The 26,707-nt window shown below is 35.7% G+C and overlaps 2 protein-coding genes across 2 annotated transcripts; both read right to left on the bottom strand.

Moving 5' to 3' along the window:
* Positions 1-6,146: 6,146 nt before the first annotated feature.
* On the bottom strand, positions 6,147-7,454 carry LOC120072656 (DNA-3-methyladenine glycosylase 1-like). The gene has a single exon (XM_039025089.1). The coding sequence runs from the start codon at positions 7,143-7,145 to the stop codon at positions 6,312-6,314; it is 834 nt and encodes a 277-aa protein (XP_038881017.1). The 5' UTR covers positions 7,146-7,454; the 3' UTR covers positions 6,147-6,311.
* Positions 7,455-24,318: 16,864 nt separating this feature from the next.
* LOC120074327 (GATA transcription factor 18) lies at positions 24,319-25,654 on the bottom strand. Its single transcript, XM_039027416.1, has 2 exons — positions 25,102-25,654; positions 24,319-25,010 (listed from the first exon to the last, which is right to left on the bottom strand). The coding sequence occupies exons 1-2, from the start codon at positions 25,516-25,518 to the stop codon at positions 24,762-24,764; spliced, it is 666 nt and encodes a 221-aa protein (XP_038883344.1). The 5' UTR covers positions 25,519-25,654; the 3' UTR covers positions 24,319-24,761.
* Between the last annotated feature and the right edge of the window lie 1,053 nt (positions 25,655-26,707).

The raw sequence follows: 26,707 nt of genomic DNA, 5'->3' as shown, positions 1-26,707 counted from the left end.
TTTGCATATGAACACTAGTAAATCAAGAATTTCATATTAGGGGGGCACAAATTTATATAAGTTTAAAATTTCAGCTAACTTCTAAATTTGTGCATATATAATTCTTAAACTTTAAAAAATATATATTAAATCATATAGATCAACGACTATTGTGTGTTAAATTTGGCGTGCGTGTGAGGGCTATTGTGCGTTGAAGCTAGCTGAAGGCAAGGCTTGTGTTGATGGCAAGGGAAGCTAATCAACCATAAGCACCGTTTAAGGAGTTCAGCTGTGATGGTTTAGTGGGATCAACCCACTAAGTGGTTGATGTGGCAGCCTATTGAGGATGCATGGCTGGCAGATTCAAGTATAAAAGGGGAAAGTTGAATTCAAAGGGATGTTTTAAGCAAACCACTCGAGTATTTGAGGAGACTTCAAAGCCATTTGAAAGAAGAAGAAGTCTAGTTGATAGTAGAGGGTTTCCGGAAGAAGAAACTAATGGGAACGGGCTGAAAATTTGAAGAAAGTGAAAGAAGGTCAAGCTCTTGGATAATCCAGAGCCAGTGCTAGATTTTTGAAGATTTCGGCCAAATTACGAAGAATTATAAGCTTGAATTTTAAGGTAAACATCTTGAGATACTTTTGAACAAGTTTATAGAAGGAATTTTCTTGAGAAAAGCTCTGGAAAAGGAGTTATTTAATGAGAAATTTGAATATGAAATTCTTTGAACAAGCAGACAGCTGCTTGAGTTGAACAAGTTGGCAGCTCGAGGCTGAATGCATGAGTATGGGCTAAAGCAAGCCTTGGCATGCGTTGGGGCTGTGTGTGGGGTTGTGTAGGTGACCATAAGTGTCATGGACGCCCAAGGGAAGGACTAGGCATTAGAGTGCAATAAGTGGACGCCTAAGACAAGGCAAGGCCGAAGGTGGGGCATGCGTTGACACTAGTGTTGCCGCCTAGCCAAGCTTGAAACCTAGAATTTTTCTAAGTGTTGAGCACCTAGAAGGTGTGCGTTGGGAGGTGAAGACCTTTACTAAGAAGATCATAAGTTTATTTATGAATGTTAGTCTCAAAAGGAAGACCCTTTCCAATAGCTAAAGTGTAATGTTGTGTCCACAGGGTTGACACCAATAGAGGAGGCTTACCATCCACTAAGGAGTTGCCACAAGCCGTGAATGACTAAGTATTTATGATATCTTAGAAATTCATGTTTCAAATGAAAGTTTTATCTCATGCTAAGTTAATTTACAAGGAATTTTCCAAGCAAATTTATGAGTCCAATGCATGCTAGTTAAAGAAGTCATGAAGAATGATGTTTTCAAACGCATACTAGCTCTTCAAAGTAAAGCTTTATGACATGTTTTAGTTAGAAACTATTTCAAGAATATGAGGCATGCGTTGGTAGTTATATTTTGAGCTTATATGTTGAACTTAGCTCAAGTTATTATGATTTATGATTTATGCTTACATGATTCGGTATAGCTGAAGGACTTAGAGAAGGTAGCTGAGTAGTAGTACCTATGGTATGATGGTACTTAGTTATAACCATGTACACATAGGTAGTTTGACGTCGAGGGATCGAGCAAAAGAGTTCTCTTTTGACTAAGGCTATTTGTTGAGGGTTTGAGCAAAAGGGTTCATTCTCAACTAAGAATCAGTTTTAAGCTTATGACCAGACATGTTATGATAAAAAAATTTATGTTTAATTGCTTGGAAAGATTTTATCTTTCAGTATACTATTTACTAGTATAGTCAAAAGCATGAGATCTATGTTTTGTTAAATCATTCACTAGGCTAGTAGCTCACCCTGTTTTATATGTTTCTTTTTCTTAGGTAGCGGTCAACTTCCCAGAAGATAATTCTGTTGCTACTCCGCCACTCAAGAAAAAGGACTTAGTTTTCCGAACCATTTAGGTGTTTGTCTGTAATTATTTGTACATATGTTTTGGTGCATATAGAGACTAGTATGTGAGTTGGGGTTCTTAAGATCTTGTTTAAGTTCACTCTATTTATGTTATTGGTATATGAAACCTTGATAGATGCAACTGTTGGTCATTGGGTATTTTATGCATGATTAATGTTATCAGGGGTTCTAGGCAAGTTAATAGGTTAGTAGGCAATAAATGTCAATAAAAGGGTTAGTAACTACTGTAGTCATTTCTACTTCCAGGTTAAAAGAATTGTCTAGGAGGGGGGTGTGACATCACATTTATCAAATTCATTCATGGATAACTTAGGTATCATTTCCAGCCTAATCATGTTACTAATTAATCTCTTATTAACATGATAAAGTAAAAACAACATATAAACAGAAGATTTCATTTTATTTATGTCTAGGTTTAATGTGAACATGTCTCCAGTTGCATAGCCGTTCCTTACGAATAAATTATTCTCGGTAAGTGTATATAAATTTGCCCATATAATTTGAGTAAATCCGACCTTGTTGAGGAGATAGCCTGAGACCAAGTTTTTCTTATCTCCGAAGTAAGCAGGACATCTTTCAGGGTGAGAGTCTTCTCGGATGTGAACTCAGTCCCACTTCGTCGGTTCCAACAACTTTCGTTGAGTGGTGATCCCCCAACAGTATGTTCTTATCCTTAATTTCAGTATAAGTTTTAAACAGACTAAGGTCTTTATAGACATGGCGCGTAGCGTTAGTGTCTATCCACCATCCACTCAGAACCATCGATCAAATTTACGTTTGTGATCATGAAAACTAATGGTTCTTCTATCAGGTTTGCCTAATCAGCAGGAAGATGCTTGTTCCTACAACTCATAGCCATATGTCCAAGTTTATTACAGCTAAAGCAAAGGAACTATACCGTTTCTCCCGATGGGGGTTTCTGCTTCTTCTGATTGTTCTGGTTATTGGAACCATGGTTCTGACCTTTCCTCTTAGTTCCTTTGGATTTTTGGTTTGACTTTATCACAAGAGAGGCAGATTTTCTAGGAACGATGTTCACCTCCTCCCTTTGGTCCTATTTCAGGGCTTCCTTCTCAATTCTCAGGCGGGTAATTAGACTCTCCAAGGAAAGCTTCTTGGTCTTGTGCCTCAAGGTGTTTTTAAAATAGTTCCATAAGGGAGCAGCTTGTCAATAATAACAGGACTTTGGAATTGCTCGTTCAGGGGTATACCTTCACTTATTATTTCGTGGGCTATCTTCTGCAGCTCGTGGGACTGGGTCTCCCCAAATTTGTCATCCGTTATCTGGAACTTAAAGTAACATCTGACGACATGCTTTTTTGATCCAGCCTCCTCGATATCGTACTTCTTCTGCAGGGCGCCATAAACTTCCTTTGTTATCTTCATTAAGCTATAGTAATCATATAGATCATTAGTCAAACCATTTAATATGAAATTTTTACATAGAAAAACTTTTTCTTCTCAATTAATAGTTTCTTTGATTTGTTGTTCAATAGGATCTTCTTTTGAGACAGTTGGCTTCTTCATAGTGCAAACGTTGAAAACCTTCTTGACTATAAGAAAAAACAACATCTTCTGCTTCCATCGTTTGAAGTTTGCTTCTTCGAATTGGAATGGACGGTTGAGGTCGGAGGTCATAATTTAGTTCTGATTTGAAAGAGCCATAATCGTAGCGGCAGATGGATCATCTTAAAATTGTTGAAATCTTCTACCCTCCGACGAACAGGATTTGATGGCAGCGAATAGTCACGAATTACAGTCGTTAAGTAAATGTAACCTACAAAACAGAAACTTGTTACAAGCTGAGTTGCAGATCTCGCTCTTTTTAAGTTGTTTTGCGGCTCTGCCAAAATGTGCATGTAGTTCTACAGAATTATCACGTCGTCCCCAAGATAAAACAACCCAAATTAGATAATACTGTCTTGATTAGAGTAGCATCGTGACCAATCAAAAACTCACACCCTTCAGACTTACTAACTCGAAAAAAGATAACAGAAGAAAGAAAGGGGGTGAGAGAGAATATGGAGAATTGAGTTGTGTCTAAATGCCAAAAGACTTGCATCTTTTATTGGCCTCATGGGCCAACAGAAGTCGACGCAAAGAACGCACGGCCACTGGATGTGTAGTTGTGAAAAACATGTTGAGCCATTGAATATGCAGACGTGCGGAAACTTGACCAATGCTCTGTGCTCGCGACACGTGGAGCTGTTGAATGAAGAATTAAATAAAAATAAAAAGTAAAATAATAATAATAATAATAATTTTTTCTATTTTCTTTAAAAAATAATCACACACGCAATGTCACATTTGCATATATCTCCTTACTCCCTCTAAAACATGGATATCCCTCAAAGACCAAATCTATAACCCAAGATGAGAGTAAGAATAAAGCTTCTCTTTCAAAATTAAGTAATGTGGGATTCTCAATCAAAGATTTTTTTTCTTTTTCTTTTAAAATTTAAATTTTCATCAACAATTATATTTTATCGTTAGTCGAAGAAATACATTGAGAATATAATTGAAATGATGATTGGAATGAAAAATGGAACCGTTTGATTATGGAAAAGCAATGGATTAGATGGTTGTTTTTTGTTGGGATAAAGAGAAAGATGGAATCTTGTTGGAAACAAAGGAGTTTGCTATGTATGAAGACAGTGGAAGCTCCACAAACACACACACACACACTTTTAGTCAACCAACTAATCCATAATTCCACATTATCATTGTTGTCTTTTATGTTTTCTTTTAATCATACATTTTATTAATTACAAATTATATCAATTTAAATTTCTTCACTAATATTTTTATTGGTGTATCAATTCATACTTTCTTTTAAATCCGATTAGAAAATGATTGTTTGAATTTTATAATTGTATCAATTAATTAAATTCTGTAAGGCATTCGTTATAACTACATTTGAAAATCATCTAAACATCAATTTTACATGTGTGCAGAATTTTATCGATGCATTACAAATTTTAAAACCCTAATTAAGAATATAAAATGATACACTTAAGTAAATTTTATGAGATTAATTTATATTGACATAATTATATATATATATATATATATTACACAATGAAGTATATATTTGATACTTTATTAAGGTATGGTTTTAATTCATATAACAAACGAAGTTCATGATCTCTATATTTATGGATCTATTAAAGGGTCCATTTTAATCAATCATAAAACTAATTTTGTCGATCATGACTTAGTTTATCATGTTGAAAATTATGATTATTGAAGATTTGACTCGATTACATAAATAAATGATACAATTTAAAGTTTAGAGATATAAATTGATGTGTATCTTTTCTTTTTTGGTTGGTAATTCCTTATTTTAGGCATTTTCATTGTCGGATTGGTACGTAGCTGTCGGGAGCCCTTCTCTCTCTCTCTTTCCACTTTCTCTGTGATCCCGACAAAATTCGTTATGCGCGAACCACTAATTACTACACGTGTCAAATTAACATTCAATGGAATCCCAGCCGACGCTCTAGTGGACTGTTCTGGGCCCATCACATGAGGAATCTTTTGGGGTACTTCGTTGTGGGCTCATTTCTGGCCCATCAGGAATCTCTATTTTTTGGGTATTCTTTATTGGGCCGCCTCCACTTTACTTCCAACTTTGATGGGCCTATTGTCTTTTATACCTACTTTATAGGGGCCTCATTTGTTGAACACTCTTGCTTGGGCCAACGACTCAAAAACCAAAAGATACACAAATTTAATTTAATTTATTATATTTTAGTATTAAATTCAATTTACTATATGATTAGAGTACCTTAAAATATAAATGCTGATTGAGAGCTAAAATTTAGGAGTAACTAATTGAGATATAAAATTCAAGTAAAGACAAAAGCATGACAAATTTAGAAGGCATTTTAACAAAATAAACAAACAAAAATCTAAGTAATAAAATGTTTTGTTTCATACAAATCCATAATTGGGGGAAACAACAAAAATGGTTGGAACTTGGTGAACTAATACACTTAAATACCTTGATTATTAAGTCTAGGCACTACGTCTTTCATGTATGTTCTTGGTATCTTTAAATGTAAAGAGAAAAAGTAATTTAGAAATCTAAGACCCCATTTGGTAAATCAATTTTTGTTTTTGAAAATTAAACTTATTTGTAGGAATAATGTCTATAGACTTAATTTTAAAAAACAAAATGATTAAAAAAAAAAAAAAGTAGATTGAATATGTACATATGGGAGAGGATAAAGGAGAAAAGGCAACTCAAACTCTTAACTTTTAGTTCAAGAATGGCAAGATGAGAAGCAACAATGATCCAAGAACTGAAAACACTTTGTTTAGAGTTGAGTTCTTAAAATTACACAAACACAAATTAATCCAAAATCTAACCCTCACAATCAGAGATTAAAAGTTCACATTACAAAGCTATCCCTTCACTTCCATTAGCCTCCACATATACCAAGCCCCCATCGACCTGTAAGGCTTCCATTTCTCACACAGTTTCTCCATCTCCGCCGGCTTCGGCAATTCCTTCAATCCGTACAACCTCTGAACCCCTTTTCTCACCCCCAAATCCCCCACCGGCAGCACATCCGGCCGGTGCAGAGTAAATATCATGAACATATGCACCGACCACATCCCGATTCCTTTCACTGCCGTCAATGCCTCCAACAGAGTCTCGTCGTCCATCTCCAGAATCATTGAATTTGATAAATTCCCCTCTATGAATTTGGTCGCTAGGTCATGGAGGTAACTTGCTTTTCTCCCCGATACTCCGATTACTCGTAGCTGTTGCGGCGAGAGTCCGAGCACGATGTCCGGCAGTACCGACACCTCGCCGCCGCATAGCGAGGCGAAGCGATTGTAGATCGATTCGGCGGCCTTCGTAGCGAGTTGTTGGTAGAGGATGCTCTTCGTTAGTGCTAGAAACGGTGGATTGGATTTGAAATTGGGGGATTCGCATGATTCTAATATACTTATCAGGAGAGGATCTGAACGACGTAGATGATCGATAGCTGTAAAAATTTCATCCGAAGACGATAACGATTTGAGGGGACTGGCCAGGTTCTGGAATGCTCGGGTCGGGTCATTTCCGCCGGAAGTTGAAATTTGTGGTTTGGCTGGTTCTTGTTTGGAGGAAATCTTCCGTACTTTAGTGGATGGGAATGGGATCTTAGAGGAAGACGACGGAGGGAGAGGATCGGCGTCGATTCGAGAATCGGACTGTACGAGGAACTTCCGGCGGATTCTTTTGGCCATGGGCGGCGGAGAATGATTTGTGAGGAAAAGCTAGGTTTAGAATCCTTGATTAAGGAGGAATGAAGTACAGATGTGTCGTTGTGATTGGCCGAGATGAGATCGTCTCCTCCGTCAGCAACGATTGGATTTCCAAGTAATAATTATAATTTAAGTCGGTCAAAAAAACCATCTTTCATCACCTTTGATGGACAATATACTATTGGTATTTTATTTCATTAGATGAATGATGGATTATATTATTAGTTTTGCTTTAGTAGTTTTCTTATTAGGGTGTAAGTGTATATTTACTATTTAGAAAACATCCCATTATTATTATTATCTAGAAGAAAAGAAACCAAAATACTTAATTTCAATCTACAAAAATGAGTATGCCAAATTTTAATTTGAGATAAACAAAAATAACCCATTCAAAACAAAAAATTGAAAAAAAAAAAAACAAATAAATAAGGAAAATGATCAATTGGGTTCAAAACCAAAAACCAAACCAATCCAATCAAAATCCAAATCATTAATTTTGTCATTTATTGGACATCGATTTGATTCTCTATTTTATAAAAACAATAGTTTGAATTTCGGTTGGCCTTAAAATCGAGAAAACCAAACCTATTATCACCTTTAATAAAATTAAACCACTCAAGGCAAGAGGTTTGAAGAAGGGTAATGCTTGTTCTTCTAAAGTCGAATGTATCAACTCATTGTAAACATGAGAGAAGGAAACACCAATTGTCTCATGTGCAACTGATACCACCTCTTAAATGAAAAAAAAGAGAATTTTCTAAGATCCACTAAGATGTCATTAATTGAATTTACCACCTATAGACGATTGAGCTCAAGTAGAATATGATGAATATTGAGTGAAGTAACATTACAAAGGTCATCACAAATTGCTCACGCTTCTAGAATCTTAACCACATTGCACTAACCAACCAAGGGAACACGACTCAAATGTATTCGAAACACCCACTCTAAGTCATTGGTCGACTCCAAGCAACATTAATGTTTAGCTTCCACATATTCAACAAAGGAGGATTCCAACCAGTAGATGAATTTTGTTCATGGAATAGATGAATCTCAACAGAATTTCATTGGAACAATAATTTACTTAGAGCTTCCCAAATTGATGTTTGGGGGTTATAAGTTGAATTTTTAAATTTATAACGGTTCAGTATGAGAGTTAATTAATTTGTGTTAGGTTGTAAGTTATAAGTACAAAAGTTTAACTTGGAGTACTTGTAATTATATTGGTTTTTTTTTGTTTTGTTTTTTAATTTTTGTTTTCGTATTTTTTCTTCCTTATTATGAATTATACAAAAATTGTCCTACACTATTTATTGTCCCTTCAATTTTTTTTTTTTTTTTTAAGAAAAAAATCATTTTATTAAACCTCAAAGGTAAATTTTAGGTACATCATGAAAAAAAATTACAAAACCAAAACCCAGACAACTTATACCGTCTTGCTCTTGTTGCAGCTTCTTGTGCAAAAGAATTCAAATTCTCTTGATGTGAACAAAGGAGCATTCAACAAAATCTGATTTAGAATTTATAAATGTAACAAATTTTTTTAATTTGATATTAACTTCAGAAGACTTGAATTTGAAAGTTACATTTTCTTAAAGTATTTAGGACTAAGTTTAATTTAAAATATTTCTAAATTTAATAGAAATAAATATTAGATTCTATTCAAATTTTGATTTAGATTGCGAATTGAACTATTAGATAATTATTAGATAGACTCGTGGAGTTTGATTTGGAATGAAATTTTGATTACTCCAAGTTAAATTTGATTCAAATTGGATCAAATTCAAAATTTATTAACTTATCTTAGGATTTAAACATGACCAACTTGTAAATTATATTTGAATCAAAATTATAAATTTGATTAGGATTCCAAATTGTTAATTTTCTTTTTTCTTTTTTTTTTTTTTTTTTTTAGCGAGATTTTTTAAAACAGATGGGAGGAAGAGAGAGGAAAATGATATTAATCCATAAATGTGTAAATTTTCGATAAAAGAATATTGTTTCAAAGTTGATAGATTTAAGTTATTTAAATAAGGATCAAATCTACATAGATATTTGGGACAAAGAATATCCCAAGATTATAATAACCACATCTTGTTACAGTAAATACTATTTTGTACTCCTTAATTAGCTATAGTTCACACTATATCAAAACCTCATTTGCTATCGTATTTATTATTTGCTATATTTTAGACTATTTTACCTTTATCATTTTTTTTAAAAAAATTTCTACTATGTTTATTATTTCCTTTTCAAACTAAAATAGTTCACGCATCAAACACATTCTGTTATTATAGAGCAATATGGCAACCATCGATGGGGTGAATATTATTAATCTCAACTTGGATAGTGAGGTCTGAAGAGAACGCATCAACTTGGGATGAGAAGTTCTCCCAATTTACTAGTTCGTTTGGAGTGATTCCAAAGCCAACTGAAACCTCTGAAAGTCTAGTTTTCAAGGTAGGGCTGTCGAAAGAAAATCTCGAAGGGATCGGGCTGGAAACTGAGAAGAAGACAAAAGGGTCAGGCTGTAGGATAAGCTTGGTCCAGTCTTGAAGATTCTGTAATTCCAGCCAAACCACGAGGAGTTATGAGCTCAAATTGTAGGGTAATCTTCTTGAGACATTTTAGAACATGTTTGTAGAAAGAAGCATCTCAAAATAAGGTTCATAACTATGAGTAATCAAAGCTATAAGTTGAATCTGGATTCTAGGGATGAAAAGGGAGCCCGAGGTAGAAAAGGGAGCTACTAGAGTGAAAAGCTCCTAAGTAGTCAAGGTGAGTGGCTAAAAAGTTTTGACTAAAACATTTGCTTAAAATTTTTGATTAAAGCGTGTTATAGAAAGCATGTTTTAAAGAAGATTATTCTCATGCCAGCTAGTTTTACAAAGTGATTTCCAAGCAAACCATGAGTTATGTTTTTTACGCATGCATGTGTGAGAAATTGTTGAAAAGCAATTTATATGTGTTAAATATACTCAGCATGCATTAGTACCTTTAAATCCATGTTTTTATGTGTTATACTTTACATGCTTTAAAGAGAGAAAGTCATTTATGACTAGTTTTACTTAAAACACGATACCGAAAAAAATTTGAGAAGGTATCCGCTCAACTAGATATCGAAGGACTTTGAGAAGGTATCTATTGTTACTGAAGGACGTTTAAGAAGGTACCAAACCAACCAGATACTGAAGAACGTTTGGGAAGTTATCTGAACAGAAGTACCTAAGGTATGACGGTACTTAGTATGGCCACGTGCACGTAGGTAGAGTCAGAGATTGAGCAAAAGGGTTCTCTCTTGACTAGCAGTTGGTGTTGGGATTGTTTTATCCATAGTAAGGGCTATTCTTAACTGAGAAATAGTTTTATTGTTTTATTTAAAAACTATTTATACTGCAGTACAAGTACTATAGAAGCTTATATTTCAGTTAAACTCTTTATTGAGATTTTGCATGAGAATCAATTATCTTTCTTAAGTCACTCACTGGGCGCAAGCTCACCCCGTTTTCAAATGTTTTCAAAGGTAGCGGTCAAATCCTCTGAAGATAGCTCTGTTTCTGCTCTGCCACTAAAGGATAAAAAGATTTGTAACCTGTCTGTTTAAGTGGTTACTGTTAATATTGTACACATGTTACTATTGTTCATATAGGGACTAGGGTTTTTGGGTTTTGGGAATTGTGAATCTAGTGTTGTAATGACTCTAAATATGTTATGTTTCTGAATTAATAAATTTTGGCCTAAAGATATTCCGTTGTATATGAGTTTTATATTGGTATCAGAGTTATTCCACAACAGTTAGTAGGCAGTAAGTGTCAGCCACAGGGTTGATAACTGCTGTACACTCTTTCCTAGGCTAAGAGGGTGATCTGGGGCGGGGTGTGACAGCTTGGTATTAGAGAAAAGGTATACATAAACTTGGGAAAGGTTGAAGCTAGTTTAGTATTAAAGCATAAGCTATTGGGTGAAAGAGAGAGTTCATGCATTAGATTATGTCCCATAGATAAGTCCCTAACATGTGTGCCTAATAATTAGGCAAATATGTTGAGGAGAAGTGGCAAGCAGAGCAAATAGACTGAGTAGAGGAATGTTGACCCTACCAGCGGAGGTCCTGAAGTTAGACAGGACCCAGATCTGAAGGGGAAAAGAGTTAGAGACTCAGTAGAGAAGGAAGCAACTTCTGCAAACGAGTCGAGTACACCAAGGGTAGATGTAGAACTCCAGATGGAGGAACGAGTATTTGATAGAATCACTCAAAGATTAGCGACAAGTGTAGGATCGATTCAGAAAATAAATTCAGTGTCGAGAGTCTGAAAGCTTTAGAAGCCACGACGTTCGATGGAGCTATAGATCCAGTAGATGCTGAAATCTGGTTGGATTTGATTGAGAAATGTTTTAAAGTTATGAGATACCCTGAGGACCGTAAGGTCGAGTTAGCGGCATTCTTGTTGCAGAAAGGGGCTAAGAAATGGTGGAAAGTGATAGAAGCCAGAAGGAATAGTTCGGAAACTATGACTTGGTCTGAGTTCAGACAAGTATTTGAGGATAAATACTACCCTAGTTCTTTTAAAGAAGAAAAGAGGGAGGAATTCCTGAGGCTAACTCAGGGAGTGATGACGGTTGCTGAGTATGAACAAAGATTTACTGAGTTATCTCAGTATACCCTTCCGATCATCGGGAAGAAAATGAGAGGTGTAGGAGATTTGAAAATGGCCTAAGAAGAAAGATACGTACACCCGTTACCTCTACATCCAATTGGGTGAATTTCACTCAGTTAATTGAGACCGCTATCCGAGTAGAGCATAGTGTAGCAAGGGAAGATGTACTCCAGTCAGGTGAGGGACAGTTTAGAATGCCTGAAGAAACGAGAAATAAGAGATTTAGACCCCCGTTCTCTGGACAGTTAGGTATAAAGAGTTTTTGAGGCACGAACCAGCAAAGTTCAGGTCGAAAAAGGTCAAGATCTGCAGTTGGACCGAGTGATAGATCAGTATCAGGTCGTGCTAGCGAGTCAATAGCTAGTACAGGGAGGAAATCACTTTGTGAAAACTGTGGTAGATCTCATACAGGAGTATGTTATGGTAATAGAAATGTGTGTTTCCAGTGCGGACAAGCGGGACATTTCAAGAGAAATTATCCTCAACTAGGTCATGGAGCACAGAGTGAGCAAAGGGGAGTTACCCAACCTAGATCGATCAGAACTAGAGGTGAGGGATCCGGTGTAGCTAAGAAGAAAGGGGTAGCTGGATGACCCCAATAGCAGCAGCAGCAGGGTAGAGTATACGCTAAATGAGACACCAGGAAGCGGAAGAGGCTCCGGATGTCGTAAACTGGTACGATAACTTTATGTAATCAATCCGCTTATGCATTATTTGATCCTGGTGCTACGCACTCATTCATATCTAGCATGTTACATATAGATAGAGTGCCTGAGCGTATGAATGAGGATTTGTTTATCTCTACGCCTGTAGGAGATACTCTAGTTGTACATGAGTATTACAAGAATTGTGAAGTCATTCTTGGAAATCAGAGTTTATGGGTTGACTTGATTCCATTAGAATTACTAGAGTTTGATGTTATCTTAGGTATGGATTTCCTAAGTAAACACTATGCCACTATGGATTGTTTTAAGAGAGAAATAGTGTTTAGGAAACCAGGTGAAAAAGAAATAACCCTGGTAGGAAGTAAAAGAATACTTCCAGGAAGCTTAATATCAACAGTAAAGGCTAGGAAATTGTTGAGTAAAGGATGTGAAGCCTATTTAGCCTATGTAGCAGTTTCACAGGATAAGAAACTGAGACCTGAGGATGTACCTGTGGTACAAGAATTCTTACATGTGTTCCCTGAAGAGTTACTAGGCTTACCACCTGACAGGGAAATAGAGTTTACTATTGAGTTGGTTCTGGGTACAACACCTATATCTCAGGCACCATATAGGATGGCATCAACGGTACTGAAAGAGTTAAAAGTTCAGTTACAGGAACTTGTAGATAAGGGGTACATTAGATCCACTGTGTCGCCTTGGGGAGCGTCAGTCTTGTTTGTTAAGAAGAAAGACGGTACTCTTAGATTATGTATAGACTATAGACAGTTGAATAAGGTGACCATTAAGAATAAGTACCTATTACCTCGTATAGATGATCTCTTCGATCAGTTAAAGGGAGCCACGATGTTCTCTAAGATAGATTTGAAATCGGGTTATCACCAGTTGAAGGTGAAAGACACTGATGTTCCAAAGACTGCATTCAGAACTAGGTATGGACATTATGAGTTCCTAGTAATGCCGTTTGGATTGACAAATGCTCCTGCGGTATTTATGGACTTGATGAATAGGATATTTCATCATTATCTAGATCAGTTTTTGATAGTTTTCATAGATGATATACTAGTGTATTCTAGTAGTGTAGAGAAGCACAAAGAACATCTGAGGATGGTGTTACAGATTCTAAGGGAAAAGAAGTTATATGCCAAATTTAGTAAGTGTGATTTTTGGTTAAATCAAGTCGTATTCCTTGGGCATATAGTTTCAACTGACGGAGTTAACGTTGATTCCCAAAAGATAGAAGCAATAGTTAATTGGGAACGACCCCTGAATGTAACTGAAGTACGCAGTTTTCTGGGCTTAGCAGGTTATTATAGGAGATTCGTGGAGGGTTTTTCTAAGATAGCTCTACCATTGACAAACCTGACCAGAAAAGATGCGAAGTTTGAGTGGTCGCCAGAATGCGAGCATAAGTTTTCAAAGTATTGAAACAGAGGTTAGTGTCAGAGATTGAGCAAAAAAGGTTCTCTCTTGACTAGCAGTTGGTGTTGGGATTGTTTTATCCACAGTAAGGGTTATTCTAACTGAGAAATAGTTTTACTGTTTTTATGATTAAAACAACTTTATATGTTTTATGCTTGGAAAAATGTTTTATACTGCAGTACAAGTACTGTAGAAGCTTATATTCCAGTTAAACTCTTTATTGAGATTTTGCATGAGAATCAATTATCTTTCTTAAGTCACTCACTAGGCGCAAGCTCACCCCATTTTCAAATGTTTTCTTCCTCCCCCCCCCCCCCCCTCCCCCCCCCACAGGTAGCGGTCAAATCCTCTAAAGATAGCTCTACATCTGCTCTGCCACTAAAGGATAAAGAGATTTGTAACCCGTCTGTTTAGTTGGTTACTGTTAATATTATACACATGTTACGGTTGTTCATATAGGGACTAGAGTTTTTGGGTTTTAGGACTTGTGAATCTAGTGTTGTAATGACTCTAAATATGTTATGTTTCTGAATTAATAAATTTTGGCCTAAAGATATTTCGCTGTATATGAGTTTTATATTGGTATCAGAGTTATTCCGCAACAGTTAGTAGGCAGTAAGTGTCAGCCACAGGGTTTATAACTGTTGTAGTCACACCCTTTCCTAGGCTAAGAGGGTGATTTGGGGCGGGGTGTGACATTATTGGGCCGGCGCTACTAAGCCAACCCTCACCTATGCAAATATAAGGATAATCCCAAATAAATATAAGTTCATAGTTAGCTCAGGATTAAGGTCAAGTTATCTAGGTCATCGCTTTCAAATAGTCAGTCTAAACAACATTATAAAGTAAGAGTGACTGATTTCGTGGTCCAATCTTGTACAAACCGTTTTGCACAAGGACACCCCACTCCTCATGTCCCAACATGAACGGATTAGAACAAACATAATTTTCTGAAAATGAACATTTTATTCACAACAAAAATATATACCATTTATTCTTTACAAGATTTACAAAAGTAGTAAAATCAAGCAGTAACTTCTTCCACTGGTCAAGCTGAGTAAGCGGTCCCCAGGAACTAGTTTGCCTATTTACCTTTCTCTGCTCTCTGTTCGGCAAGATATTGATGGCAGTTTCTCTTCCAGTGCCCTTCTCCGTTGCAGTGGAAACACTTCCCTTTTTCTGCTACATTATCCTTGCCTTTCTTTCCAGCAGGTTTCTTTTTCCCTTTCCCTTTGCCTTCTTCACATCAGGCTTGGAGGACGTTCCTCTCTTCTCAGCAATAGTAACATTTACTTCTAATCCCAAACCCTTTATTATCAACATTGTCTGGTAAGCCTATAGCTTATTCAGTAGAGTAGTCAAGCTGTATTCAATTTTATTCATCAATGCATTCGTACAGAATTTCAGAAAACTCTTCGGAAGAGATTCAGAATAAAACCAACTTGACTTCTCTCGTCCATGACAACACTGTTTAATTCTACCACATTAAAATGGAGCATCATGTACAAGATATGTTCATGAACAGAGGTCCTCTCTCTCATACGGCTGTTGTAAACGTACTTGATGGCATCATGCCTCAGGGTGAAGGAGGTTGTCCAAACATTCCTTGCAGAGATTTCATAATCTCTTTGGCAATACTCATATCCTCATGTTTCTTTGCCAAAACATCAGATAGGCTGGCGAGGATATAAGTATAGGCTTTATCATTTGCCTTGACCCATCTATCATACACATCCCGAACAGTTCGGGTTGTGTTAGAGCTAAGAATGGGAAGACAATCCTCTGTTAAGACAAACCGCAAATCGTCTATCACAAGTATCGTGTTCAAATTGGATTTTCAAGTCACATAATTATCTCCGATGAGTTTATCCGATGCCAACAATTGTATTATTGAACTTGTCATTTTGAAATTATAAACAAATTCTATAAGTGAATTGCTTTAAAATCCAATCAAGTTTTAACAATTTTAATAATGTACCCAAGATTATTCTTTTGCAACGATACAATAACAAGACATTCTTGACTAAATACTGTCTCCAGAATAACTCATATTCTGATAGTCATTTAGGTATCACTTTCGGTCAGAATGTAACCAAGATTATTCTTTTGCAACAATACAACAACAAGACATTCTTGACTAAATACTATCTTCAGAATAACTCATATTCCGATAATCATTTAGGTATTGCTTTGGGTCAGAAATTATTAACACTTAATAATTCTGTAAGTGTAACCTTCCGTTTTCAGACGTCAGAAGTCGACCCGAACTATGCTACCGTAGTGGACAGTCAAGGTTGGGAATAGACCTAAGAAATCTTATCCATATCTGGAGTTTGAGTTGTTCTGAATCCTATGTTACAACCCTCCGTGGGGATAACCGTTGTTAAATGACGAGCAAAGGGCCGATTAAAGCTAACGAGTAGGCGCAACATAGGAATCTCATGGTCCAAACTAACAGAAGAGACTGCAACATATGTTGACACATTTCCTTCACCTACTTACTATGAACTACTTCTCTCGTTTACCTTGTTATTGACTCATACATCCGCTTTCCGAATGGAGGTCACTTCCAGGGTGACATGAAGCATCATATGAATCTCACGGTGTGAACTATGTGGAGACGTGGAAGTTGAAATCATACACTTGATTTCTATTTGGACAACTTCCCCTTATTCACCAAAATCTAAATTTAAGCTAAAAAATAATTTCCGAATGGAGGTCACTTTCAAAGTGATATGAAGTATCGCTTAAATCCAGATTGTGAACACTTAGGGACGTGAGAGCTAAAAATAACGTATTGTATATGTTATTAATCTCCCACTGACGTTTTCTAATAACTTTATCATATAAAAGTTATTGGACTACCACTGAAGTGTTCTATTTAACGAAGGTAAATTTATAATTAGGTTCTTTTCTAGCTAATAAAAACAACCCCAAGTCTATGTGGTCTATCCAAGTATAACACTTATAAATGGATTTAAACCTACGATATCTAGGTGATAAACCGTTTTATTACCTCACATGACTCACTTATGCTCATAAAATCAATTACCAACACTCAATAATTCGGTTATAATCCCCAGGTAGGAGGTGTTCCGTAGACCGTCAACTTAAATACCCTCAACCTTCGACAGGATTATATACACCGATTGAGTTTGTAACCCTAGTCTTATAAGTTTAACGACCTATTTTAACTATTAAAACAAGTGGTTAACCTACGTGAGCATGCAACTGTTCTTTGTTATGGATTTTAAATGTCTAACCCAATTTTATAACAGCTTATAAAACTTTAGACATGTTAAACATCCACAACATACATAAAGGCATTCAATATTTAATATAACACTTATATTAAATACAAGAAACCCTAACATGCATACTATATATTATAACAACTTATAACATACTTTCAATGCAAGTAGTATGCTTCATAAGGTGGGATTTTAAATCTAAATGGCATACTATATGTACATACAAGATTTATTTAATTATAACATACATCCAATGCATAAGTAATTAAATACAGACTGATATGATTTTAGTTTTGACAAAAACAAGCAAACAAAAACCTAATTATTACAAAAATAGTTTCGAAACCGTCTAATCACTCCAAACTGCTTGAACCGGATCAACCAAAAACCATTTGAGGCTGAATCGAACCAGACCTCAAGAGAACCAGTTGAACCGGCTGCTCTCGCTCCATGCTCAAAATCTCGCTAAGGTAGATGGTTTAGCAATGACAACCATCGTCATGCATTTGCCTGATCGTTTAGTGTTTGCTGTGATCATGTAGCACCAAAGCATGGCGCCTGACCAAGCTACACGATCGTGTAGTGTCTGCCTTCTATCGCATAGTGCCATCCTCTAGTGCCCCAACTTGATCGTTTAGCACGCACACAAAGGTAAGTGATCGTGTAGTGCTATCGCATAGCACCTCGACGCATCGCTTTGTGTTCCCTCGCGAAGTGATAACGGGCAGAAATGCACGTTATTACAACGCAAAGATATAAAATAATGTAGATTGTGATGGTAAAAATATGTAAAATCGTGTCCAAAAGCATTAAGTTGGAACATTGCGATTGCATGCATCCATCGCATTAAAGCAGCTAAATTACGTAATTTTGTGCAGGAAAATGCGTTGGCGCAAGGAAAAATTGCGATCCAAGGAATTTAGCGTCCAAGCGCATTAAACGATTGTGACCGCAAGGCTATGCGATCGTATGCGTTCGCAAAGATCTACTCAAGAAGGTGGCCGCATAGAGACGGCACATCAAGGTGAAAGATTAATAAATCACGATGGGAAGAAAGCTGATGACGGTCGAATCCGAAATTTAGTTGACAAGCCGTCAACAACACACTGTAGCAAGTACACTCAATTTTTTGGTGATAATTAATCGGCACATCAGACAAAGAATTTGATGACATCCATCAGTGCAATGATTTGAGAGAAAAGCTCTTCACCTTGAAGCTCTATAAATACCAAAGGCCACCTTCATTAAAGGGGTTCAGCTGTTCAGAATGTTGGAATTCTTTCTTCGCCATATACATAGATAGCCTTAGTCTGTAATTTTTATACTTAGAAGGCGGAGGCGATTGAAGAGAGAAGACGTCGAAAGATCGTCCTGGTTAGCTCGGAAGAGTGCTGGGAAGTGTTGAGAACGGAGAGAGGGCCGACTCTTACGGAAGCAAGAATATTCTTTTGGGAGAGTAGAGAAAAACATAGTGTAAAAGACTTGGGAAGCAAGACATTGCTACCATGCTCTCTATCCCTATTTTCCATTGTCATTCTATATTCCGATATTATTTATAAAATGGAATTTGTATCTCTACATCTGTTCACTCTCTTTACATTACGCATGAGTAACTAAACTGTCAAATGGGTTGAGAAGCACTTAGCTAGCATAACATGACATCTTCACTTTATGCGATCATCTTGTATTATGTATGTGTCATTCGTTCTTTAGAGATGCTCGGGAGGGTGCTCTAAGGATAAAATCTAGGCTTGGAAAAGACAGATTAGAACCTAGGCTTGGGAGAGTCATATTAGAACCACATAAGCAAGAGATAGAAACTTAGGAATAAGTTATGTTTGCTATTAACGCATCGCATGCATCCTAGAGATAGGATAAGATAGTATGCGGTCACCTTGTATATGTGTGCATCATTTATCATCGCATAGACAAGAATAGAGACTTAAAAATAAGTCCTATCGACATCATCGTATACATCGCATGCGTCCTAGAAATAGGAGCTATGTCTTTTGCATTAGAAGATGAATTGTTGTTGTGTGTGTGTAGCATGATTGCATAGCTTGAACGGAATCTCAAGAAGCACTAGCAAAATCCCTTATCAACTAGTTCCCCCGCATACTCATTGTAACTTTCGTTGTTCTTAAATCTTTTCTCAATTCTGCCACATAGAATCTATACCTTAGACAAACATACTAACCAACTCATTGTTTTATTTGTCACCGCAAAGGAATCTAAAATCACTGTCGCATACTGTCTCTGTGTTCGACCTTGGGCTTACCAGGCAACCTAGAAAGATTTATACTTGGATTTTGCTAGAAAAACTTGCATGCACAACGCATACATCACCATCACAATATACACCATTATTTCATCATATCCACAATGCATCACAAAGCTACACGATCATGTAGTGCCATTGCATAGCAATTCAACTCATCATTTAGCTCTCGCAAGTACACGATCGTCTAGCGCACAACACTTCAACGATCAATGCCTAAAGCTACACGATCGTCTAGCTTTTCTTCACATCGTCTAATACATGAACTAAATGATTGTCTAGCTCTAAACCTCAACGACGATATGAATAGAGGCTGAAAAACTGGAACTGAAACTAGGCCTCTTCGTTTGATTATTCAATTTACAGCTTAATTTCAACTCTAATGACTCCAAATAAATTACAGACTCTTCGGAATATATATAAGCTCATTAAACAAGAGCCAATTACAAATTTAAATGAGAAATCAAAGAGAAATTAAAAGCCAAAACTCAGAAAACCATATTAGTGCAGCAGTTTCATATGACTCATATAAAACACCCACCATACTAAAATTAAACAGAATTGAATGCGTATATGATTCTCCGATACCAATTTTTGGATTGTACCAACATGTAGTGGAAGCGACGAGGATCGATAAGTACTCTAATTCATTAATTTTGGTAGAAACGAATGCATGCTATAGCATAAATTAATGGGTTTCAAGACATATCTTTGAAGAACTCTTGAAATCTTGATTTCCAGCTACAAAACCTCTCCAAATCTTTGTGCAGACCACTACAAGATCTTCCCTACTATTCTTTTGGTGCTCTAGATTGAGTTGTGGAACTCAAAATAAGATGGAATCTAGGGAACTTGAAAAATACTCACAGAGCAACCCCATGAAGAACTCCTTCTTCAACCCGAATTTTCAGCAGAATTCTTATGATTGCATTACCTCAAATTCACTCAATCTCTTCAATATATTGCAGACCATCATGCAAGAGAATGACTGCATGAGATGTAGCTCATACTTGGAGTAATTGAAGCTTGAAGATGGTGGGTTTAGTGTGAGCTACTTGAAGATGAAAATGGAAAATCCCATGTTTCCATTTTGTGTTTTTCTATTTCCAAAATCTAAATTTGATTTTAAAAATAAAAATTTATTAATTTTACAAATTAATTTTCTAATAAAATTAATAAATAATTATGTAAACAATTTAAATAATTCTAATTAATTTAATATCCAATATTAAATTAATTTTACACAAATCCATCTTCATATATTTAAATCATATTTAAATATAAATTCTCTAATTCTGCTTGATTCTAATTTGAACAATTCAAATTAACTTATCATGCTACTCTAGAGCTAATCCATTTCTGAGCTAGTAGGGGGATTTTATGGACCTACAGATCATGGGCTCCAACGATCCGAGATTAATCGGTTAAACTCATTAGACCAAACTAACCCCCATTCGTTAACTAATGGGGGTCACTCCACTCAAGCGCATAATTGAACTCCCTTCATTGTAGATCTATTATGTCCACTCGATATAACCATGATTAGTAAGTCAACCCTTCACAGGTTGTTCGTAATAACAGCTGGGTCGAATCTCTGTTTTACCCCTGAAATCACATCTTGTTTCTTAAGTCCCACTGATCCCTTAATGAACAATTGTTTTGTGATCCAATCAACAAAACCGAGTCCCTCTCAGGCCAATGAGAGGACGGGGCTCCTTATTCAAGACCCAGAATCAATACTTAAGGGAACAACCTCTCTACTATTTCTAAAAGCGGGTAGGAGTGAATTCCATCTTGCTCTCTATGTCCCCAACTATCTATCCGGTCTTACTCTTGAAATGGGAGGTTATTGAGCTGGCACTGTTGAACCAACCCTCACCTATACAAATCTAAGAATAATCCCAAATAAACAAGAGTTCATTGTTAGCTCCGGATTAAGGTCAAGTTACCTATGTCAGCGCTTTGAAATAGTCAGTCTTAAATAGTAAACAACGTTATAAAGTAAGAGTGATTGATTTCGTGGTCCGATCTTGTACAAACCCTTTTGCACAAGGACACCCCCACTCTTCATGTCTAAACATGAACGAATTAGGATCATTTCGTTTGTAGCACTTTACAACTCTTTGTAACAACTACAGAGCAGGCCGCATCCAATAATGTTACCAGAATAAGGTACCCAATCTTATTCATATACTATAGATCATTTTGACTATTTGCTCGAACCTGATCCACTTTTATGTCTCCACGTAAAGTTTTTAGTACTCATCCAATAGTCAAGGGACTTTTAGGTTTTTTGGATTTCTAATAAGCAAAATATCTATTCAATAACACCTTATCGAACTTTCAGAAAAAGTTCCGTTATTTACAGACCACGAGTTTTAGGACATAAGACCCAACAAGAACAAATCTAATCTTTTCCACAGTTGAGAATCAAACCGTTACAACAACTCTTTTTCGGAGATCAAGAACAACCCTTACAAAAGTTTGAAAAAACTAAAGAGCACACTTACATCTCTCTCAATATAGTGGATTTACAAGTTGTAGTACACAACAAATCAATCCTTATAACATAAAGTATCTCTCAAGAAAAAGGTGAAAAAAAGAATATTGAAGCTTGAAGAGAGCAACAGGGGCTTTGTGAGCAACAGGGGCTTTGTGTTCTTGGAGAGGATTGAAAATTATGAAATTTGTTGTTTAATTTTAGAGAAGAATGTGAGTTTAAAAAGAGTGGAAAGAGGAGAAAACCAAATTAAATTTAGGCCTTTAGATCTTGATCAAAAAGAAAAATCAATGATGAAGATTTTATCTTTTTGAAACAACTAGCCTTTAGACACAAAAATAAATAAATAAATAAATAATAAAATAAAAAACCAACAAAAGCAAGCGTTCATCATGTGTCCAAAACTAGCAATTGACACAAACATAAAATAATATTAAATTTATTTTCTTTTTAAATTCATTATTGTTTTAAAAAAATCCAAAAATCAAAAGTGCATCATGTGTTACTCCTTCTATGCTCTACATATCATCTTATAATTTGGTCAAATTTGATTAATTTGGCTGCCACATCAATGACACGAGTATTTTTCCCTTCTTATTTAGGCTTTATCTTCTTCGTTTGAGCTTCAATTTCAGTGATTCGAATTGTGTTTGATCCGTAAATTCGAGTTCTACATAATGGACTCATCCAAACACTAAAATTATTAGTAAATAAAAATCATATCATCAAAACATTAGTTAATTAATTTGGGATTAAGGACAAAAAAGCCAACAGTTATAATCTAAACTAAAATAATTTAAACCCCAAACACAAACTATTATAACCCAATTATAATAATAGCCTATGACTATAATAACCTAACTCCTTGCCCCAATAGTCCTTTAATATTTTAACCAATTCCACCCAATTCATGTTTTTTTAAAAAAAGGAAGAAAACAATATGCAGATGGAGGATCAAACCTCTAATTTAAGGTTGATAATTCATACTTGATGCTAGTAAAATTACGCTCATTTTGGGCATTAACTCAAGTAGCTTGGTAGGCTACTCCTCAATTATTGAGTTCAAACACAATATATATATATATATATATATTTATAGGTGACATGCTATAATGAAAGTTGGTAAAGGGATAGAGTAGATGTATGGTCGAAATTTAGGAAGAAAATTCATTAATGACATTATTAATAAAGACTTTAACAGTAATAAAATACAAACAAATCATTAAAAATTTTCTTCCATTAGTATTAAATCTAAAAATATTTTACTACGGTTTCTTTTCATGTTATATGTGATTGGACTTCTCCATTTACATAACTAGACCACGGACAAAAAATTGACTTGAAAATAGGGTTGTTTTCGAATATAAAAAAATGAATCAAAATATTTATAAATAGAACAAAATTTTACTATCAATTTTTGATAGAGAAATAAACCCTAAGCCTTTAAAACTTATTTTAAGCGTCCAGTTTTAATCCATATTTTGGATAACCAATGACTTAGCAAAATGATTAAGAACTAGTATCTTGTAAGAAATTATAGACGGTCAATATTCGTTTCCTTAAATGGAAGTATTTTTTCCTTTTCCAGTTGGTGTGAGAATTGCACTGTGTACACGTATTCCCACCAAAATCAAGCTTATTTTGTTTTGTTTTTCTCCCTTTTTCTCAACAGTTGTAAACATTGATTGGGCAATGGTCAATTGATTCACTTTTACAATGATGATTGGTTGTGCCACTATCCTTAGAGATACAGCCTATATATATAATTTCTATCAACTTACAACATTCTCATGATCTCACATACAGTGAATAGACAACATTCAACATGAAAAAAAATAAAGGATTCATCTTCCTATTCAACTACCTACCAAACAACATTTGACATCGTCATACTTCGTGACAAGAATTTTGGAATGGAGAGTTTTGGAGTCATCTATACTACAAAACCCCACAACTTTTCCCCCTATCCTATGTTATAGGGTTAGGCAATTATTCCACGAAATTATTCAAAATACGAAAAAAAAAAAAAAAAAAAAACACACATAAAAATTTATACTATAACCGACAATTTGTTTTTGTTCGTTTTCAATATTTCTCAATTGGTCACAGACATCGTGCTTGCATTTTACCTCAACAAAAAACAATATATAACAGCTGCTTTAATATATGTATGTATTGAATTGCCAATATTCCAAATCCAGCATGGGCCCACCTGCACAGCCCAATAATGGACAAGTCCACAAAGATTTAAACTGAAAAAATATTAATATTAAATATGAACACTCTTAATGAAGAAGAAAACATGCAAGGAAGACGAGAAGCAAATTTAACTGTACTATTCCACTGGGAATGAAGAAAGAGAAAGTAAGAGAGAGAAAAAGAGATGACAAATATATATTTATATATTTATATAATTTTAATATTTCGATTTTCACAAACATTGACGTATAATGGAAAAATAATAAATAGCAGCCAAAAAATTCTGAAAGGGTAAAAGAAAAAAAAAAAAAAAAAAGAAAGAAAATTTGATCATGGTGGATCTTTGGAGGAGACAGTATTCCATAAAACCGTCTCACCATCTTTTTAAAAATCCTCAACAACATTATAATGGTGCCCTTTCTTTCTCTTTTCTCTTTTTTTTTTTTCTCTCCCGAGTATTAAAAAAAAAAAAAAAAAAAAAAAAAGTAAATACTTAATAACAAATTAAAAGAAAAAAGAAAAAAGAAAAAGAAAAACTCCCCCACATCGTCCGATTGGCTATCTTGGCAGAGAACCAAAAAAAAAAAAAAAAAACTTTTTTTCCCCTTTTTCTTGTGGGATGGTAATTTCAACTTGTGAAATCATAGTAAAGCTGAGGTTGCTCTGTGTCATTGAGACTCCATGAAAGAAAGGCAACGCTGGGATTGAGTTCATTGGTGATCCCGTGTGCGAATCTGGGCGTTCTTTGGCTGTGAGTATGATGCTGAAGCCATGAACTCGCTTCGTTCCTATACATTATTGCATTCGCTGGTTGCCCTGAACTTGCTGCTTTTCTTTCTTCCTTCTTGTATCTAATCCCACACGCATTGCATAACGACTGTAATATAAATTTACCGTAATCCATCAATATTGATTAATTTTGGAGAAGAACAGAGCAAAAATTTTGGAAAGGGTAAAATTTCATTTACCTTAGGGCCGCTAGGGCCGTTGCGCCAGAGAGGGGTAGTGGTGGTGTCGCAATTAGCACAGTGGCGGGCGAACATTTGATCAGCATTGGCATTAGATTTATCGGCGCCACTATTAGCGCCACGGCGGGTGGTTTTAGAGGAATGAGGATGTTTGGTACGAGGTAAATCCCAGGTGAAATTAGAAGCAGGGTGTTGTTCTTCACGGCGTTTCTCATCGTACTCCGTCATACGAGTTGATGGCGTACCGAGAGAGAGTGTACAATCGACCGGAGAAGAAGATTCGAAAGAATAATGTTCGGTTTCGTAGTAATTGTTGTAAGTGGGCATAGAGAAGTAACTGCCCTGCTGCCCGTAAAATCCCCCACAAGAACATTCTCCAGCAGAGTAACATTGGTAACTGCCACAGCGTTGCATCATTTTTTTTTTTTTTTTGTGTGTGGTAAAAAACAGAGCAAAGGGTGCTCTTTTGGGGTTGTGGGGGTTTGGTTTTTGTTGAAGGGGAGGAAAATGAAATGAGGGAAGAAACAGAGGAGTGAGTAGAAACTAATGAAGAAATGGGAGAATGTGGGAGGGGAATTTATAAGGGAGGAAGAGGAAAGCCAATTGAGCAAAAATAAAAAATAAAAATAAAAGGAGTCCACGTTGTCGGAATGAAGAATATACGGAGTACTTTGTTTTAATTCAAAGACAAGGTCGGCCCCACATTCATGTTCCAGAGAGAGAAAGAGACGATAATGAAAACGATGTCTTAATTGTCTGGTCTTGTCAGTTTGATTCAGTCAATGTGGTTGTAGGGTTCGAATAAAGCCTTGTGTGAGTGATTCTTTTGAGTACAATCCTTGGTCTTCTCTTCTGTTATGTCACATTTTTTTTTTTTATATTTTATTTTATGTTGTTTTCACTCATTCTCCCCAATTCACTTTTTACTCTGTTTTTAATGTTCTATTCTATTTGTATTCTTCCTTCCATTCTTCTATTCCATTCAATAATCACTATCGTCCTAGTCTAAATTCAAAAGTTCATTCCATCCATCGATCCATAAAAGACTGCTAACGTCTTAATCAGTTGACATAATTTAATTTTTGATCTCGTGTGACATTTCATTAAGTTGAGTGTTATCGAAAAATGTGATGGTTAATTAACTAATATTCAAATAGTGGGATTAAGCAATTGGTAGGTCAAAAGTGAAAGGGCATGGAACAGTCTCCAATGGATTTTGTCCATTCTCCAATCACGAGATGGAAAATGTGAGTCAAACTAAAATACTAAGATTTCCTCCGTTGATGTCTGTGTTGTGGCTGCTACAAGGCTACAATGAATTAGGGAAAATGAAAATGAGGTTGGTTTGCATATGAATGTGCTTGGAGAACACGAAAGATAGGGAAAGAAAGAAAATGAAAATGGGGGGCTTTTATCACGTGGTTTTGTTGATAGGGTGAATATGATGAGAAGTAATGAAGGGAAGAAGAGATGCGATACTTGAGATACTGAAGCAATGATCAAAGCAAAGGACAGTGATTTTGGTGTCGTAATATTTAGCTTTGTGGGTGTGTGCAAAAATAGATTCTGAGTCAAAGATACAAACTCGAAAAAAGGAAAAGCGTTG

Source organism: Benincasa hispida, chromosome 3 (assembly GCF_009727055.1).
Source record: "Benincasa hispida cultivar B227 chromosome 3, ASM972705v1, whole genome shotgun sequence".
Classification (NCBI taxonomy): Eukaryota; Viridiplantae; Streptophyta; class Magnoliopsida; order Cucurbitales; family Cucurbitaceae; genus Benincasa; species Benincasa hispida.
This window is presented reverse-complemented; position numbering and strand designations above follow the sequence as displayed.

Excerpts from the sequence above, each read along its gene's own strand:
- LOC120074327 (XM_039027416.1), bottom strand. The coding sequence starts at position 25,518 with ATGATGCAACGCTGTGGCAGTTACCAATGTTACTCTGCTGGAGAATGT. Across the intron at positions 25,011-25,101 it reads ACGGCCCTAGCGGCCCTAAG|TCGTTATGCAATGCGTGTGG; the intron begins GTAAATGAAATT and ends TTTATATTACAG.
- LOC120072656 (XM_039025089.1), bottom strand. The coding sequence starts at position 7,145 with ATGGCCAAAAGAATCCGCCGGAAGTTCCTCGTACAGTCCGATTCTCGA.